Source organism: Ovis canadensis, chromosome 3, assembly GCF_042477335.2.
Source record: "Ovis canadensis isolate MfBH-ARS-UI-01 breed Bighorn chromosome 3, ARS-UI_OviCan_v2, whole genome shotgun sequence".
NCBI classification, from domain to species: domain Eukaryota; kingdom Metazoa; phylum Chordata; class Mammalia; order Artiodactyla; family Bovidae; genus Ovis; species Ovis canadensis.
In genome coordinates, this window is record NC_091247.1 from 159,455,339 (window position 1) to 159,473,988 (window position 18,650).

At 38.0% G+C, this 18,650-nt stretch overlaps 1 protein-coding gene across 1 annotated transcript; it reads left to right on the forward strand.

Moving 5' to 3' along the window:
* The first annotated feature begins 602 nt into the window (after nucleotides 1-602).
* On the forward strand, nucleotides 603-16,840 carry TMBIM4 (transmembrane BAX inhibitor motif containing 4). The gene is made up of 7 exons (XM_069584715.1): nucleotides 603-1,070; nucleotides 6,936-7,044; nucleotides 8,017-8,122; nucleotides 10,254-10,287; nucleotides 12,166-12,283; nucleotides 14,506-14,551; nucleotides 15,064-16,840. Exons 1-7 carry the CDS (start codon nucleotides 974-976, stop codon nucleotides 15,268-15,270), a joined length of 717 nt encoding a protein of 238 aa, XP_069440816.1. The 5' UTR covers nucleotides 603-973; the 3' UTR covers nucleotides 15,271-16,840.
* The last annotated feature ends 1,810 nt before the right edge of the window (nucleotides 16,841-18,650 follow it).

Genomic DNA, 18,650 nt, shown 5'->3' on the forward strand with positions numbered 1-18,650 from the left:
AATTGCAACCCACTCTGGTATTCTTGCCTGGGAAATCCCAGGAACAGAGGAGCCTGGCAGGCTACAGTCCATGGGGTCGCAAAGAGCAACTAAACAAGAAGAAGACAGAATGAGATGGGTATTTGTTGAATGGAAGGATGAAAGGGGACTTCATTTTTATCACTTTTAGCAACTTCTCCTGGTCAGAGGATTTAAGAAACTTATGGAGGAAAATCTGAGAAAGCTTTCACTTCACGTGACACTGAAAATGTAACTCATTTTCTCTCCCCGCCTATCCTCAAGCAAACTCCTTTTTCCAGCCTAACTGAAACATTTTAAAAAAGCAGAGGCATTACTTTGCCAACAAAGGTCCGTCTAGTCAAAGTTATGGTTTTTCCAGTAGTCATGTATGGATGTGAGAGTTGGACTATAAAGAAAGCTGAGCTCTGAAGAACTGATGCTTTTGAACTGTGGTGTTGAAGACTCTTGAGAGTCCCTTGGACTGCAAGGAGGTCCAACCAGTCCATCCTAAAGGAAATCAGTCCTGAATATTCATTGGAAGGACTGATGTTGAAGCTGAAACTCCAGTACTTTGGCCACCTGATGCAAAGAACTGATTCGTTGGAAAAGATCCTGATGCTGGGAAAGATTGAGGGCAGGAGGAGAAGGGGACGACAGAGGATGAAATGTTTGGATGGCATCACCGACTCAATGGACATGGGTTTGGGTAAACTCCCGGAGTTGGTGATGGACAGGGAGACCTGGCGTGCTGCAGTCCATGGGGTCGCAAACAGTCGGAGACGACTGAGCAACTGAAGGGAACTGAACTAACTGAACGTTCGAGGCGACCTCATCGATTGGTTGGGGCTTGGCTCGGGCGCGGCCGCTCGGCTAGTTGGGGCTGGATCGCTTCCTCAGGAAGTGGCCTGGAGGCCGTTGTGGTGGCGTCGTTAACTTAGCTCCGCGGGGGGCCTGGGGGGGTTGCTGTGCGGACATGGCGGACCTTGACCCCCGCTACCCCTGCTCCTCCATCGAGGACGACTTCAACTATGGCAGCTGCGTGGCCTCCGCCAGCGTGCACATCCGAATGGGTACGTCGCCGGGTCCCTCCCGGCCCGCCCTTGGCGGTCTCGCGGCGTCGCCGGCCTCTGGGGGCTGGTTTTCGGCTTCTGAGGCGAGCATTCTCCGCGACCAGGCCCTGGGAATACCGCCGGTCTCTTGGGTTCAGAGGGCAGCCTTCCCTCCTCCTTCCGGCCCCTGGCTGGGAAGAAGAGCTTTCTCCCTCCGCATGGGCTCAGAGGCAGAGGCGAGGTGGTTCCCCAGCGGTACGCCCAGAGACGTGAAACTGAGTCCATTCTATCATCTTCAGTGGAGAAGGGGTTGAAAACCTCACTAGCTTGAATTTGGCATCTTTCAGTTAAGAGAAACTTGGGTTATTTTTTTCCGTGAAAGTAAGTTTATTATATGATCACTGTGATGTATATCTGAAAGGAAAATGAAAGTGAAGTCGCTCAGTCTTGTCCGACTCTGCGATCCCATGGACTGTAGTCTACCAGGCTTCTCTGACCATGGGGATTTTCCAGGCAAGAGTACTGGAGTGGGTTGCCATTTCCTTCTCCAGGGGATCTTCCTGACCCAGGGATCGCAGCCAGGTCTCCTGCATTGCAGGCTATGTTTTTGATATAAGGGCTGATTCTATGTCCTCGTCTGTCTTTGCAGTTTCTGTGTCCTGGTATGAGGCTGTGTTCGCCAGTCTGGAAGCCCTGCATACCCCGTACTCCTGGGGTTTAATGGTGGCTTCCTCATGAAGGCGTGATTGATCATTACCTCCATTTTCAGCCCTTCTTTCTTCTCAGGAGAATAGGGTGTGGGGCTGAAAATTCTCAGCTTTAGATATATATTTGAAAGGAAAGTGAAAGTGAAGTCGCTCAGTCGTGTCCGAGTTTTTGCGACCCCATGGACTGTAGCCTAGAAAATTATAATCATGGCTCCTTTTTTGGTAACAGCTCCCATCCAGGAATTCACCCACTGTGATCTCAGTAGAACAAAAAACACACACCTATCAAGAAATTACCAGGAAGGAACCCTGCGTCATGGTCATTGGACCTGTGACTAAGCTGACTGCATCTATAGTTTAAAATGGTATCTGGTCTGTCAAAAATTTTTACGAATTAAAAGGTAAACAGAAATGCCCCACCTCTATTTTTTAAGCAAATTAACCTGCTGATCTAACCAGTGTCTTAAGGGGAGCAACTGTGACTTCCAAAACTTATTTCCTCACTGCTTTTACATGAAGGAAAATGGGGTTGTTTTGAAAATGTAATACGTACGTCTTCTGGAAAATACTTTTGGAATATTATATATTTAAATAGCCAAGGCTTATTGGTAGAAAACAACAAATTATGAAGCTACAGAAAAATGATGTGAGAATGAAAGCTGAGTACAGTCTCTACCTTGAGCACTTTTATAGTACCATTAAGTTAGTTTATATAATTAGTTGTTACAGATGTAATATACATAGTCTGTTAAACTAGCCTGTTTTAGCAGTCTACTATATTTGTATTTTTGAAACACTAAGACACACTGTTTTATACTCAGAAGCACAATGTTATGATTATTTTACATTTATGCAACTTTGTATTTTTATTTAATGTATCATATTGAAAAATAGCAGTACATATATTTATAGCTTTATCATATTATTTTTAACTGTGGTGATCATCTATAATATGTATGTTCCATAATTTATTTAATCATCCTTTCTTGATAGGTATTTAGATTGTTACTTTTCATTCTTTTTACTCCTTCAAATAGAGCTTTAGGGGCCATTCTTCCATATGGTTGTGAATTTCTCCTATTATTGTTTTATAAATTTTTAGCAATGAAATTATAGGTCCAAAGAATATGTGCATTTAAAATTTGATGTTGTCAGCTACCCAAAGAGACTGCACCTGTTGACTCTCCAGCAAACAATACATGAGGGTACCTTTTACTTCACTCTCACCAGCACTGAGATCATCAAACTTCTTAGTATCTGGCAATACGGTAGATCAGGGATTAGCAAACACTTTCTCCAAAGAGCCAGATAGTAAATATTTTCAGCTTTGTGGAGTCATAATAAAGGACTCTGTGGCACAGTTACAAAATTCTGCTATTGTCATGCAAAAGAAGCTATACAATTACAATTAGTCACTCAGTTGTGTCTGACTCTTTGCAACCCCATGGATTGTAGGCTTGCCAGGCCCCTCTGTCCGTGGAGTTATCCAGGCAAGAAAAGAAGCTATAGAGGACACAGAAATGGCTGTGATTATGCCCAGGAAAACTTTACTTATAAAATCAGGTGATGTGCTGGGTTTGGCCCTTAGCCAGAGTTTACTGCCTCTTGTTGTGGGTAAAAAATGTAATCTTGTTTTAATCTACATTTTTTTAGCCAGGTTAGTGAAGGTGAACATTTTTCTTTTGTTTATACAACTTTATTGGGCTCCCTGCTGATATTAAGGATATAGCAGTAATCAGATAATATTTGAGTCCTCTAAATTTATTATTTGTGTGGAGTGGTAAGGGAGATAGACCCTAAAGAGTTAAGCAAATAAATAGACTACTAGCAGTGTTAAAGTCTCTGAAGAAAAGAAACAGTGATGAAATAGACACTAGAGCCTAGAATAGTAGCTTAGTAGCTATTTTAGTTAAGGAATGGTCAAGGAAAGAACTTTTAAAGGAGATGGCAGTTGTGTTGTTGAGAAGGAGCTAGCTAGGTTGTATTCATTATCTATTGGTTTATTAAAAATTATTCCAAATTTTAGAAGCTTAAAACAACAGTTATTCACACAGTTTCTGAGAATCAGAAATCTGGGAGAGGTGTAGCTAAGTGGTTCTGGCTCAGGGTGTCATAGGAGAGTCCACTCAAGGTGTGGGCTGGGACTGCAGTCAGCTGAAGACTTGACAGGGTTGAAGATCTGCTTCCTGGAAACCCCACCCATGCAGATATTGATACAAGGTGTTAATTCCTTGCCATGTGACCTTCTCCATTGGCTGCTTGAGCATCATGGCGTGGTAGCTGACTTCTCAAGAGCATGCAACCCAGGAGAGATCATTAAGGAAGCTACCGTGTCTTTTATGACCTAGTTATGATAATCACGGGCTTCCCAGTTGGCTCAGTGGTAAAGAATCCATCTGCCAGTGCAGGAGATACAGGAGGTACAGGTTCAAGCCCTGGGTCCAAAAGGTCCTCTGGAGAAGGAAATGGCAACCCACTCCAGAATTCTTTTCTGAGAAAGCCCACGGACAGAGGAGCCTGGTGGGCTGCAGTCTATGGGGTCACAAAGAGGCGGACATGACTGAGCACGCATGCACATGTCATGTAGGGCCTGTAGGCCCCATAAAAACTTCAAAAATTTATTGTAAGCAGAAGGGAAACCATTAAAAGTATTTAAGCAGGGAGTCACATGATATGGATGACTTTACAAAAAGATAACTGTCAACAGCTGTGGGACTATAGGTGGGACCAGTGAAAGCATGCAGACCAATTAGAAGGCTACTGTAACAGTGCAGGTGCTAGATCATAAGACTGACTGGAAATGTAGTAAAGGAGACCAAAGAGGTGGATGACTCTGCAAGTAGAAGGTACAGTAGTTGTTGATGGATTGGGAAAAGAGAGGGGAATCAGGTGACTCCTACATTTTTGGCTTGGGGGAGGTTGGTGCTGGTTACAGATTGGGGAGAAATGAAAAGTTCATGTTTCAGCCTGTCAAGTTTGAGTAGAAAGGGGAGAAGTAGAAGTAGAAAGCAGAAAAGTAGAAAGGCAGAAATAGGACTCAAAAAAAAAAAAAACCAACCCCAAAACAACAACAACTGAAAGATTGCAGTTTGACTTGTTTCCTTATCAGATCTTTTATTTTTTTCTGTGGGTGTGTATGTATATCTTTTGCCACTTTTAATATTAGTTATTCAAAATGGGTGTCAAATGTTACTTTTTGTAGGATTTGATTTAAGTTCTATTTTTAAAGAGTATAGAGGACTTCCCTGGGCATCCAGTGGTTGAAAGTCCATGTTGAAATGCAGAGGACACCAGTTTGATCCTGATCCTGGAAGATCCCACATGCCGAGGAGCACCTAAAGCCTCTGTGCCACAACTCTTGAGCCTGTGCCCTAGAGCCCAGGAGCCACAGCTCCTGAAGCCCGTGTGCCCTAGAGAGTGGCCACCGCAGTGAGAAGCCCATGCAACTAGAGAGTAGCCCCCACTCACTGCAAATAGAGAAAAGCCCTTGCAGCACTGTACACCCAGCACAACCAGAAAATAAACAGATAATCTTATATTTTAAAAAAGATGTAATGGGAGGGCCTTTAAGGATTAAATCTTTAGTATTTATGAACATTCTCGTATTCTTACAAAATATAATTTTACTACTTGATATTTGGCAGATATGCCATCAAAGCACTTCATCATTCCTTGAGGAATGAGGTCTTTAGTAGGAATTTTTTTCAAAGAGAACATTTATTGCCTGCATATTGTCATGAGAGTCAAGAGACAGTATCACAACTTTTGTTGGGTAAAAATCATTCCACAGTGGTGGTGCTGCCTAAGAACAGTGCTCTATGGAAATTATGTGGCTCCATTATTGTGTCAGAATAACACCTTTTCTCTGACTGGCAAAATTTACTTTTCATTAGTTCAATATAAGTTTATTTAAAAGCAAATAAAATTTAACGAGTATTTATTCTGTGCCAAGGGCTTCCCAGATGGCTCAGAGATAAAGAATCTGCCTGCCAATGCAGGAGATGCATGAGATGTGAGTTTGATCCCAGGGTTGGGACAATCCCCTGGAGAGGGAAATGGCAACCCACTCCAGTATTCTTGTTTGTAAAATCCCACAGACAGAGGGGCCTGGCAGGCTGTAGTCCACAGGGTCACAGAGAGTTGGACCAGAGTTAGCGATTAAACAATATTCTGTGCCATCCCCTGGCAGAGTGCTAGGGACTCATGCTGAGTTGTGTCCTAAAATGGGAAGCTTAAAATGAATATTATTATCCTATTATTAGGGAGCTCTTGAGTCTTCATAGTCTAATAGTGAAGGACAAGTAGACATCACTGTAAAATAAAGTGCTTAGAAGTCTGTTTAGGGTCCTTCAGGAATATGAGGAACTCTTTGTGACCCTATGGACTGTAGCCCACCAGCCTCCTCTGTCTGGCATTCTGCAGGCAAGAATACTGGAGTGGGTTGTCATGCCCTTCTGCAGGAGATTCCTGAGTCAGGGATTGAACCCATGTCTCTTAATCTCCTGCATTAGCAGGTGTGTCCTTTACCACTAGCGCCACCTGGGAAGTCTTCTATGTATCAGAAGACTTCTATAAATATTTTTAGATCATTGCGCTTTGGAGTTGATTTAGGGATGTTGGTAATAAAGTATTTTGAAAGTAAGAATTTCTTATATAGAAACTAGAGGCAAAGGTACTAGAAGTGAGAAATAAAAATAGGTGAGTGAAAGTAAGTTTATATATTATTTGCCTTTTATGGAGAAGTTTCATTTTAGGGAAACATTTGCACTGCTTGGAAATTAAAATTTCTTTTAAAATTTTATATCTAACCATATGCTTTTTATTCCTGCTTTTCACTTTCAAGATAGCTTCATTATTTAAAACATGTTCTGGTTTTAATCCTTTGCTTTGTTATATGTTGCACAAATATGGATTTGATGGTTTCGTTTTATTTTGATGGAAACGTTTGTATTCTGGCCCATTAACTTAATTTTTTTAAGCTCATGCTTCCTGGAGTATAGTTAACAAAATTTTTTATTTTCTAGGAGGCTTTTTTAAAGTTTTAGTTACAGCTGTGATATTTGGATTAAGGTTAAGAAAGAACTTACATAGTAATTTAATGTGTTTAAGAAGAAACCTGATCTTGCTATACTCTGATAAATGCTTAAGAAAATAGTCATGTGTAACTTTCCTCTTTCAGCCTTTCTAAGAAAAGTCTACAGCATCCTTTCTTTGCAAGTTCTCTTAACTACTGTGACATCAGCGATTTTTTTATACTTTGATTCTATACGGACGTTTGTGCATGAAAGGTAAGGTAATGACCTGATTCTGAATCATTTTCAGCCACTGCATGTGACTCAAAGGGCATAAGATGAGCAAAGATAGTGTTTTGTTTTTTTTTTCCATTAACTTTTGAGGTTAGAATGTAAAAAAGATTAATTAACTCTTGTAAATAAATTTTTACAAGAAAAATAATCTACAATATGGTATTTACCACTAACCTTTTTAGCTTGGTTTCATAGAGTTAACCCCTCATTTCCATTAAGAATTTTTATTGAATGTAAATTTTTGTGTGTATCTTTATTAGACTTATGCCCTGTCCCCAAAGCCCAAGACAGTGCTTGAAAAGTTAAATTTACCTTAGTGTTAGTTCACAGCTAGGAAAATTTCACTGAAAACCTTTCAGAGGAGTTCCATATGGTTCTTCCCAAATTTGTTTAAGATTTGACCTCCAAAATAATTATTTCCATGGGTAAGAGTAATACAGACTTTATATTAAAGAAAAGGGAAAGTAAAGAATGAATATTTTCTTTGAAGTAGATAATTTCTATCTTCCCTTTACAAAAGGGGAATCTTGAACTATTAGTTTGCTATTTGGAGTAAATTCTATAAGTTACAGCTATCTAGTAAATGCCCTAAAAAAGTAGTTAGGTATAAAATTTGCTTATTATTTAATAGTTTTTCTTTTTTGAGTTTTAGTTTTTAAAAAAGGCAGTATGCTAATTGAAAAAATTATTCAATATAATAGAAATTCATGAAGTAAAAAGGTTACATTTTCCACATTCATTGTGGGAAAGATTCTTTGTCTTCCTGCTCCTTCCCATCTCACAGTCCTCAAATTTTCCCCATGGAAAAATAATTTCTTTGGTCAATTGGTTTAGGTCCTTCCAAATTTTTTTTTCCTATACTTTCATGAACACATAGAGAAATTTTATTATTATATTGGATGTTATTTATGGTATTTTTAAAGTTGAGAATGCTTTTAATTTTTTTTCTTTCAGTCCTGCCTTAATTTTGGTGTTGACCCTTGGATCCTTGGGTTTGATTTTAGCCTTGACTGTAAACAGACATAAGCATCCCCTTAACCTATACCTGCTTTTTGGATTTGTAAGTACTTTGACAATGTGTTCCCTTAACATTTATTCCTAAATTTTAAATTTATTTGAATGCATATATATATGTAACAATAGCAGAACCAAATTAATGAGTTGTTTAAAAAATCAAGGCATTACCTTTATGATAATTGTCTATCAGATAAAATCTAACTAGAGTAAGCAAATAAAACAAAGATGTAATTAAGGGGAAAGAAGCTTGAGGATGAAGCTCAGTATCCCTAACTCTTATTTAGGATATGAGTTCAGCTACTTTTGACATGGCTTAAACAAGACAGCTTATGTCTCTTTCATATGAAAATCTGAATGACTGTTTAGTGAAGTTGTAGGGGCCCAGACACTGCTATAGTTCAGACATTTCTAAAGTTGCATTGAATAAGATAGCTTACTACCATACCTGCATTCTATCTATTTAAAAAATGAAAAGAGAAAGGAGAGAGCGAACCTCTTTGCTTCTCAGAGTTATATTCTCTCTATTCATATTCTATTGACTAGAATATAGTCACACTATATTCTAGCTTTTAGATCTAGATTCTTGCAGATCTAGCTGCAAGGGAAGCTGAAAACGTAATGCTTAATCTGAATGGGTATATGTTTAGGCAAAATTCTATTACCAAGAAAGAAAAAAAGAATATTGGGAGACAGTTTCAAGACTCTGCCACACCAAGTTCAGTTCAGTCACTCAGTCGTGTCCAACTCTGCAATCCCATGAATCGCAGCATGCCAGGCCTCCCTGTCCATCACGAGCTCCCGGAGTTCAACCAAACTCAGTGTTGAGTCGGTGATGCCATCCAGCCATCTCATCCTCTGTTGTCCCCTTCTCCTCCTGCCCCCAATCCTTCCCAACATCAGGGTCTTTTCCAATGAGTCAACTCTTCGCATGAGGTGGCTAAAGCACTGGAGTTTCAGCCTCAGCATCAGTCCTTCCAGTGAATACCCAGGACTGGTAGAACTGGACATGGAACGACAGACTGGTTCCAAATAGGAAAAGGAGTACGTCAAGGCTGTATCTTGTCACCCTGCTTATTTAACTTATATGCACGGTACATCATGAGAAACGCTGGGCTGGAAGAAGCACAAGCTGGAATCAAGATTGCCAGGAGAAATATCAATAACCTCAGATGTGCAGATGACACCACCCTTATGGCAGAAAGTGAAGAGGAACTAAAAAGCCTCTTGATGAAAGTGAAAGTGGAGAGTGAAAAAGTTGGCTTAAAGCTCAACATTCAGAAAACAAAGATCATGGCATCTGGTCCCATCACTTCATGGGAAATAGATGGGGAAACAGTGGAAACAGTGGCAGACTATTTTTTGGGGCTCCAGAATCACTGCAGATGGTGATTGCAGCCATGAAATTAAAAGACGCTTACTCCTTAGAAGGAAAGTTAGGACCAACATAGACAGCATATTGAAAAGCAGAGACATTACTTTGCCGACGAAGGTCCGTCTAGTCAAGGCTATGGTTTTTCCATTGGTCATGTATGGATGTGAGAGTCGGACTGTGAAGAAAGCTGAGCACTGAAGAATTGATGCTTTTGAACTGTGGTGTTGGAGAAGACTGTTGAGAGTCCCTTGGACTGTAAGGAGATCCAGCCGGTCCATCCTAAAGGAGACCAGTCCTGCCACTCCAAAGTACTGTCTAAATATTATATTCTTTCCATGTTTTTTTGTGTGAGGTAGTGAGGTTTTTTAAATATGCATGTGATTTGCAGTTTCAGCTTTATTTACATTATAAAGAGTGAGAAAAATAGAATTTTCTATATTACTTCTAGAATCTCCCTGTTAGAGATATGAAAAATCTAGTTGAGTTTAAGGAGTAATGGTATCACAATTGGAATCTGTTCTCATGGAAATACCCTGTTGTCCTATGGTTGGGGAACTAAGATACCACAAACTGTGCAGCACAGTCAAAAAAAGAAAAGAATCTAAATATTTTCATTTACTACATTGAGGTTTCATTTTTATTATGGTGGGCTTATTATATGTCCCATGTACTTCAAAAGGCTGCTCTGAAGCTAAAATGAGATCATGGGTATGAAATCACCTTGAATTCCTGGAAATCAGAACATGTACTTAACAGTATAAATTTTACATGCATCTATGTAATTTCAGTCTCTTTTTCTTAGACACTGTTGGAATCTCTGACTGTGGCCTTCGTTGGTAAGCCATAATTGTGTTTCTGTATATTACAGTAACTTTTTAAAGTGGATAAATCTTTTGGGTAAAAAAGTGTTTCAGGCTAAAGCTTAACATTATGTAATGTCATATTAAAAAATGTGGAATAGAATGAAGAATTCCTAAAATATAAGCAAAAAGTAAATGTTTTTATAGTTTAGCTGAGTTTAGAGGAAGTTGAAAAGAATTAGGAAAACAATAGGAACAGAGAACAATATTCATTTTGTTTATCCAACAAGACAACATCAGATACTTCCCTGGCAATCCAGTGGTTAATCACTCTGCCCTTCCACTGCAGAGGATATGGGTTCAGTCCCTGGTCAGGGAACTAAAAATCTCACATGCTGCATAGCGCAGTCAAACATAAAAAAAAGACAACTATAGCTAATCTTTTTCCTTGTTTAAAGGGATCTTAAAAGAACTAACATGTTTGGAACCATGCTCTTCCATCACAAGAGCTCAGTATCTCAAATTGCCTGCACTTAACTGTACCTTATTACATCCTCTATAGTCATTTCTCTTTTGTATTTTGTGTTAAATATATATAATATTTAAAAGGAAGTATCTGTTATAATTATTTGATGTACCCTATATAATAATATCTCAAGTAAAAAATTTTGTGATTAACAGTAAAAATTCTGATTGTTTGAAAATTATTTATCTGGGGTACCAAAAAAGATCAGAATTTACTGTTACTGTCAATAGCAGTAAATTGTGGTCCTTATTGTTAATGTATTTATCTCTTGTTAGTCATTACTGTTTTTAACTTTTTCATGCTAGGTTTTGTTTTGTCTATATGTTTTTTGGTAATTCATCTCTTCTTTTTATGAAAGAATCAGAATATAAATAAATAATAACCACCAAACTAAATAGGGTTGAAATTTCTCAACATGGAAAGGAAGTATTATTAATACTTACTTATTATTAGTGTTATTATCTATTACTTACTACTATGTTATTAAGTCTATCTCTGTCCTCTCTGGCACCCACCATTTGTAAAGGATGTTGGAGAGAGATGGAATCCACCCCAACTTACACTGAAATTTCTGAGAAGCAGGAAAAGTGATTTCCTGTTTTATCTTTTCTGCATTCATCTTCTTAACCCTGTATGGGATAAATAAAAGTCTACTTAGGAACAGAAGGAACTTCGATAATTTATCCCCCTCAAATTAAAAATTACTTAAATGGATTTGAGTTCAAAACACTCAATTACCTTTTAAGAGGTTATAATTCAGTATTCTGTAAAATGTTGAGCAGTTTTATTACAATAGCTATAGTCAGTCTAGATGGTCATTCTAAAATTTCTGAAGTAAATTCGATATATATCCAGTAAACCCCAATAATGTACTCCAGGATAATGCAGACTTGGATATAAAGCAATTCGTGGTTGGTTTCTATTCCCTACAGTGCTGGCGAATGGCAGACAGCCCCAGACAGCCTCAATATTTTTCTTGCCTAGGATTTCCCAACCAGCCACAGGACCCAGAACCATCACTATTGATTGTTTAAGCCATAGTTGACAGTCACCACAAATGGTGATAAACTGTAGCTGGGATAGAAATGGGTGAAAATCATTTCACCATATTCCCTAAACTCCTAAACCAGCTAACTGTGTATTGTCTTCTAGCCATTTCTTTAACTTCATAATGATGTGATCTTATGTTGTATATTTTGGAGCCTGCTTACTGCACTATGGGTGTGGTTTTACTGTACAAGAGTTGAAGACTGAATAAGGAATCTTTTCATAATTGTTTTTATTGGCAAGTAGTATAGGACAAAATAAGGCATTTCTATTATATGACAGAAAAAAAAGCTTTTATATTATTTATATGTATTTTTAATCAGTGTTTTGTAATTTTACAGTTACCTTCTATGATGTGTATGTTGTCCTGCAAGCTTTCATACTGACTTGTGCAGTATTTCTTGGTTTGACTGTATATACTTTACAGTCTAAGAGAGATTTCAGCAAATTTGGAGCAGGGTAAGTGATATATTTATCATGGCTATGATAGATAGGTATCTTTAGTACTACCTAGTTTTGAGAGAGGTGCTATACTGTTAGCTTTGGATACTTTAAAAATGGAGGTAATGAGAAGTCCTCCCTTTGGGTACCAGGGCCTTACTCTCCTGAAGCATACATGATAGGAAATGGAAAGTAGCTTTGAGTTTTTTGCTTTGCCTCTATATTGAAAGGGAAGTGAATGCCCTAAAATTTAAGCTTTCTAGAGAGGCTGTAGGCTTGCATGCTTTATAAATGGTATGAAATTTACCTGAATTATTTAGATCTTAACATTAACTGTTAGAAATGTTACCATCCACATCTTTGTGGCAAAAGCAAGGTAATTGTGACCCAGGTGCTAGAGAAGCCTGCATGAACTTTAAATCTTTTTGATCCTGTATCCTGTTTGACCTGTATCCTTCTTCAAACTAATATAAGGAATGACCCTTTTTATATTAGGATAATGGTACTGTGTTGCCCTCACCTTGGTAAGAATTCATAGAATCTTTCCTAAGCTCACAATGGCTTTCTTTTGGCATATAATCACCCAAACATTTTCTGTTCTTTTTTTCCTGTTAAAGCAGTAAAAATTAACAAGCAGTCTAGTCTTGTAAAACTTTCTTCCCTCCCTCTTTTTTCCTGATACTCCAGATAGTGGAGATAGTGAAGGGACTGGGAGGTCTGGTGTGCTGCAGTCTATGGGGTCACAAGGAGTTGGACATGACTTAGCAATTGAACAACAACCAGATTATCAGAAGTCTCTACTGGGATAAAATATTAATTGGTCAGCCAGTACTGACAATTGTGCAGGATGCATAAACAGTTGTATTAGAATGGAGTTTAAGGAGAAGCTATATATATATATACACACACACACACACACACACATATATATATATATATATTTTTGCTTCCTGTTTTGCATATGTGTTAGGTTCTGTTCTTCTAGGAAGCAATTAAGTTCTTTGGAAATTGTCTGAATCTTTTGAGGTTTGTTTTTAAGCTCTGTTAGCTGGATTCAGAACAGCTTTTAGTTTAGGGCTAATTTGGCCCCATTCTTGAGATAGTAGCCTTCTGAGGATTACTCAAAGCCCCATGTCTCAGGTCTTTCCACTCTGGCTGGTGTGAATCAAAACTATTCCTGGCTTTAGTGTGTCTGAGGATTTTTCTGCCTGGTTCTCTCTGGTGGTTCTTTCTCCAGACTTTGGTACTTCCTCACAAATATGCATTGATAAGTACTCAGCTAAAGACTGGAGGAGAACCCTCTGCATGCCACCAGAACTCTCTGTATAACTCTTTTTTTCTCTAGAACTTGGACCTTCAGAGTCTACCACTTTAGCTTCTCTCACCTCTGAATTCTCGTCTCTTCAACTCAAGGAAACCACAAAGCTGTATATGGATTCCTGTCCCTGCACTGTTGCCTGGGAACTCTAGCTGGGTCATTTGTAGAGCTCACCTTCCTTGTTTCCCTTATCTCAGGAGTCATTGTCCTGTGCTGCTTGTTGTTTGAAAACTGTTGTTTGGTATATTTGTCTCATTTTTATTTAAGGAAGGAGCATAAATTTGTTCAGTGTACTTGTGGCCTGAGGCAGCAGATGTATATTCAGGCTTCCAAGTCTCATAAGATAATAGGACTGACTTCCTAGATGTCCTTGTCATATAATTATATCTTACATATATAATATATAATTTTATTTTATATATAATGACTGATAACTCATAAAATTATAGCAGTGGCAAATTTATGTGCATAAATTAAGTTCTCTAATATATCAGAATAAAACTGTACATTGGGAACTCTAATGGATATGCGTGTTCACAGAATAATTTGTTATTTGGTTAAAGATGCAATTATGCTTCATTGGTAAATTTATATATTTTTAAGAAGTTTTATAGCTCTCTTAATGATATTTCTAATGATATTTTGCTTATGTCAATATTTTCTTTATATTCCAATTGAAAACTTTAAAAATCATACTCTTAATTAGTTTCATACACCATAAAAGCAAATGTTGAATAGATAGCTGTTTTTTCAGTTTCTGGGTATTCTATAATATTCATTGTACATTTAGGAATTCTTACATTTCAGTGATTCTTTGCCAAATATCAGGATGGATTTATTTATTCAGAAAATGCTAAATGAGTTTACAAAGGTTTTTGGTTAGGAACAATATTCTAAATTATTAAAATTTTTGTTTTTATAGACTGTTTGCTGGTTTGTGGATTTTGTGTTTGTCAGGAATCTTGAGGGTAAGTTGTTTTAGAATGGTAACTTGAAATATAAATAATCTCAAAAAGCTATAAGAGACATGTTATGGTAGGACACTTGGTTATAATTATCTGGAACATTTGTATGTAGAATGATTTTTAAATGATATTTTAAAAATCAAGGTCTTATGTATTGGTTGAAAGAAAGATGAACAAATGAGTTAAATGAAATAGAAAGAGGTCCTCACTTGCAATTGCTAATCTTCAAGTGGCACATGTAATTCTGAGTAAGAAATAGATTTTAAATAATTTATGTTTGGAATGGTACTGTTCAAAGTCAGGTGGGTAATTTAATAGAAAGGAGGTTATTCATTGGTTCCTCCCTTCACCCATTCATCCAACACAAGTGGACCTGCCCTGCCTTTTTCTACTTTTAACATTTGTATTCAAAGTTGTACAGAATTATTAAGTATGTATGTAGAGTATAAGTAACTTAAGTATTCTTAATGCTGTTCTTTAAATATAAAACTATTACAGTAATCTCTTGCCTTTAGTTGTTTTTTTACAGTGAGACAGTGGAGTTGGTCTTGGCCGCTGGGGGAGCCCTTCTTTTCTGCGGATTCATCATCTATGACACACACTCACTGATGCACAGGCTGTCACCTGAAGAGTATGTATTAGCTGCCATCAACCTCTACTTGGATATCATCAATCTCTTCTTGCACCTGTTACGGGTTTTGGAAGCAGTTAATAAAAAGTGATTGAAAGCAGTATATAGAAACTGATTCATTAAGTAATAAAGTTTGAGATATAATTGTTAAATACTTTTAAGATCTTATTTGTATGCTGTGTATTATAAAGTATAAATCTCCTTTGACTAGATTTTAATCTTATTTAGAAAGGAAAAAGTATGAAAGATAAATTACAGGGAATTATTCAGTATTACAATAAAATTATATTAAAATGTTAATTACATTTCATTACAGTATGATGCATTAAAAATTAAAAGTGTGCTTAAGTCAGGTATTTTGACATAAAAGTTAATGTTCTTAGTTTTTAAAGTACAGGTTTCATTTAAAAATTATAGCAGTATACCAGTGACCAATATAACTTTAGCAAATTCCTGACAGCATTCATTTGCTAGGGTGCCATAACAAAGTACCACCGATTGCATGGATTAAAGAGAAATTTATTTTCTAAAGTTTTGGAGGTTGGAAGTGTGAGGTCAAGGTAGGGTTGATTTCTTCTGAGGTCTCTCTCTTGCCTGAATGATGGTCATCTCCATGTGTCTTTACATGGACTTCTCTCTGTACTTGTCTGTATTCAGATTTCCTCTTCTTGTAAGGATACCAGTCATATTGGACTAGGGCTCACCCTAATGACTTCATTTTACTTTAATGACCTCAATAAAGATTCTGTCTCCAAATACAGTCACATTCTGAGGTACCAGGAATTGGGACTTTGCACTGGTCGTAAATGTTTGCATTCACTAAAAAATTTGTTGAAACCTAATGCCCCCTGCGATGCTATGAGGAGGTAGGGCTTTTGGGATGTGCTTAGGTCATGAGGATGGAGTTCTCACAAGTGGGATTAGTGTTCTTTTTATAAGAGAGCCCACAGACACCCCTCACCCTTTCTGCTACATGAGCTAATGATGAAAAGACAGTCTATGAACCAGGAAGAGGACCTTTAAACTAGACACTGAATATGCCTGTACCTTGATCTTGGACTTCCCAGCCTTTAGAACTGTGAGAAGTAAATTTTTGTTGTTTATAAACCACCCAGTCTCTATAGTGTTTTGTTTTGGCTGCCCAAATAGATTAAGACAGACTTTATTATCTGAATTTTCAGCGGGTACAACTCAGTTTGTAACACTCACTAAGCATTGTTTCCCAGCTACTAAACTGAAATAAACTAGTAGTATATGGATACAGCCTTTGGTGAGTTTTAGATGTAAATTTGACTCCCATCACTATCAATTAATTATTGAATATCCAGTTGCATAATGCTATACTCAAGTTAACATAGCATCGTAGGTAAGAGAATCTAGATTGGAATTCTTACTGTGTAATCAACTGGTGATTTGACCTTGCACGTTACTTATCCTTCCTTCCTTAGGTCTTTACCTCATCTTTATGATAGGAAAAACATCACCTTCTTAATTGATTGTTGTAAGGATTAAGTGAGATGAGTATGTCATATAAACTAAGCGTTTATTAATGTCAGCTGCTGTTATTATTGTTATTGTCGATCCAAAGGGAGAATGTACTGAATTGTGACTAAAGATAATAAATAAGCAAATGCAGATAATGACATTTTAAAAATGTAAAACAATACCGTTTTTATTTTTTATTTTTTGTTGTTGTCCATTTTTATTTTTAATTGGAGGATAATTGTTTTATAATGTTGTGTTGGTTTCTGTAACTATATATATATATCCCCTCCCTCTTGAGCCTCCCTCCCACCCCTGTAGGTCATCACAGAGCACTGAGCTGAGCTCCCCGTGTTACACAGCAGCTTCCTACTAGCTATCTCTTTTACACATGGGAGTGTGTATGTCAGCACTACTCTCAATTCATCCCACCCTCTCTTTCCCCATTGTTTCCACAAGTGCATTCTCTATGTGTGCATCTTTATTCCTGCCCTGCTGATAGGTTCAGCAGTACCAGTACCATATAGATTGCATATATACGTATTAAAATAATACTTGTTTTTCTGACTTACTTCACTCTGTAACAGTACCATTTTCTTCACTCTGTAACAAGGTCATCTTTTTTCTTTTTACCCAGCAAATCATTGTTTGGTTCAGGAATAACAGTTTTAACAACTGGTGTAGTTATATTTTGTGAAAACAACCATCAATTCAGTTCAGTCGCTCGGTTGTGTCCAACTCTTTGTGACTCCGTGAACTGCAGCACGCCAGGCCTCCCTGTCCATCACCAACTCTCGGAGTCTACCCAAACCCACGTCCATCAAGTCGGTGATGCCATCCAACCATCTCATCCTCTGTCGTCCCCATCTCCTCCTGCCCTCAATCTTTCCCAGCATCAGGGTCTTTCAAATGAGTCAGCTCTTCACATCAGGTGGCCAAAGTATTGGAGTTTCAGCTTCAACATCAGTCCTTCCAATGAACACCAAGGACTGATCTCCTTTAGGATGGACTGGTTGGATCTCCTTGCAGTCCAAGGGACTCTCAAGAGTCTTCAAGAGTCTTCTCCAACACCACAGTTCAAAAGCATCAATTCTTCAGTGCTCAGCTTGCTTTATAGTCCAACTCTCATATCCATACATGACCACTGGGAAAACCATAGCCTTGACTAGACAGACCTTTGTTGGCAAAGTAAATTCTCTGCTTTTGAATATGCTATCTAGGTTGGTCATAACTTTCCTTCCAAGGAGTAAGTATCTTTTAATCATGGCTGCAATCACCATCTGCAATGATTTTGGAGCCCAGAAAAATAAAGTCAGTGATTGTTTCCACTGTTCCCCATCTATTTGCCATGAAGTGATGGGACCAGATGCCATGATCTTAGTTTTCTGAATGATGAGTTTTAAGCCAACTTTTTCACTCTCCTCTTTCACTTTCATCAAGAGGCTCTTTAGTTCTTCACTTTCGGCATTAAGGGTGGTGTCATCTGCATATCTGAGGTTATTGATATTTCTCCCGGCAGTCTTGATTCCAGCTTGTGCTTCTTCCAGCCCCGCATTTCTCAAGATGTACTATGCATAGAAGTTAAATAAGCGGGGTGACAATATACAGCCTTGACGTACTCCTTTTCCTATCTGGAACCAGTCTGTTGTTCTATGTCCAGTTCTAACTGTTGCTTCCTGACCTGCATAGCAGTTTCTCAAGAGGCAGGTCAGGAATTCCCATCTCTCAGAATTTTCCACAGTTAATTGCGAACCATACAGTCAAAGGCTTTGGCATAGTCAATAAAGCAGAAATAGTTGTTTTTCTGGAACTCTCTTCACTTTTTCCATGATCCAGTGGATGTTGGCAATTTGATCTCTGGTTCCTCTGCCTTTTCTAAAACCAGCTTGAACATCTGGAAGGTCATGGTTCATGTATTGCTGAAGCCTGGCTTGGAGAATTTTAAGCATTACTTTACTAGCATGTGAGATGAGTGCAGTTGTGTGGTAG

Bases quoted from the DNA above. Each gene is read 5' to 3' on its own strand.
- TMBIM4 (XM_069584715.1), top strand. From the start codon at position 974: ATGGCGGACCTTGACCCCCGCTACCCCTGCTCCTCCATCGAGGACGAC. The intron at 1,071-6,935 runs GTACGTCGCCGG...TTCCTCTTTCAG, and splicing joins CAGCGTGCACATCCGAATGG to CCTTTCTAAGAAAAGTCTAC. The intron at 14,552-15,063 runs GTAAGTTGTTTT...TCTTGCCTTTAG, and splicing joins GTTTGTCAGGAATCTTGAGG to TTGTTTTTTTACAGTGAGAC.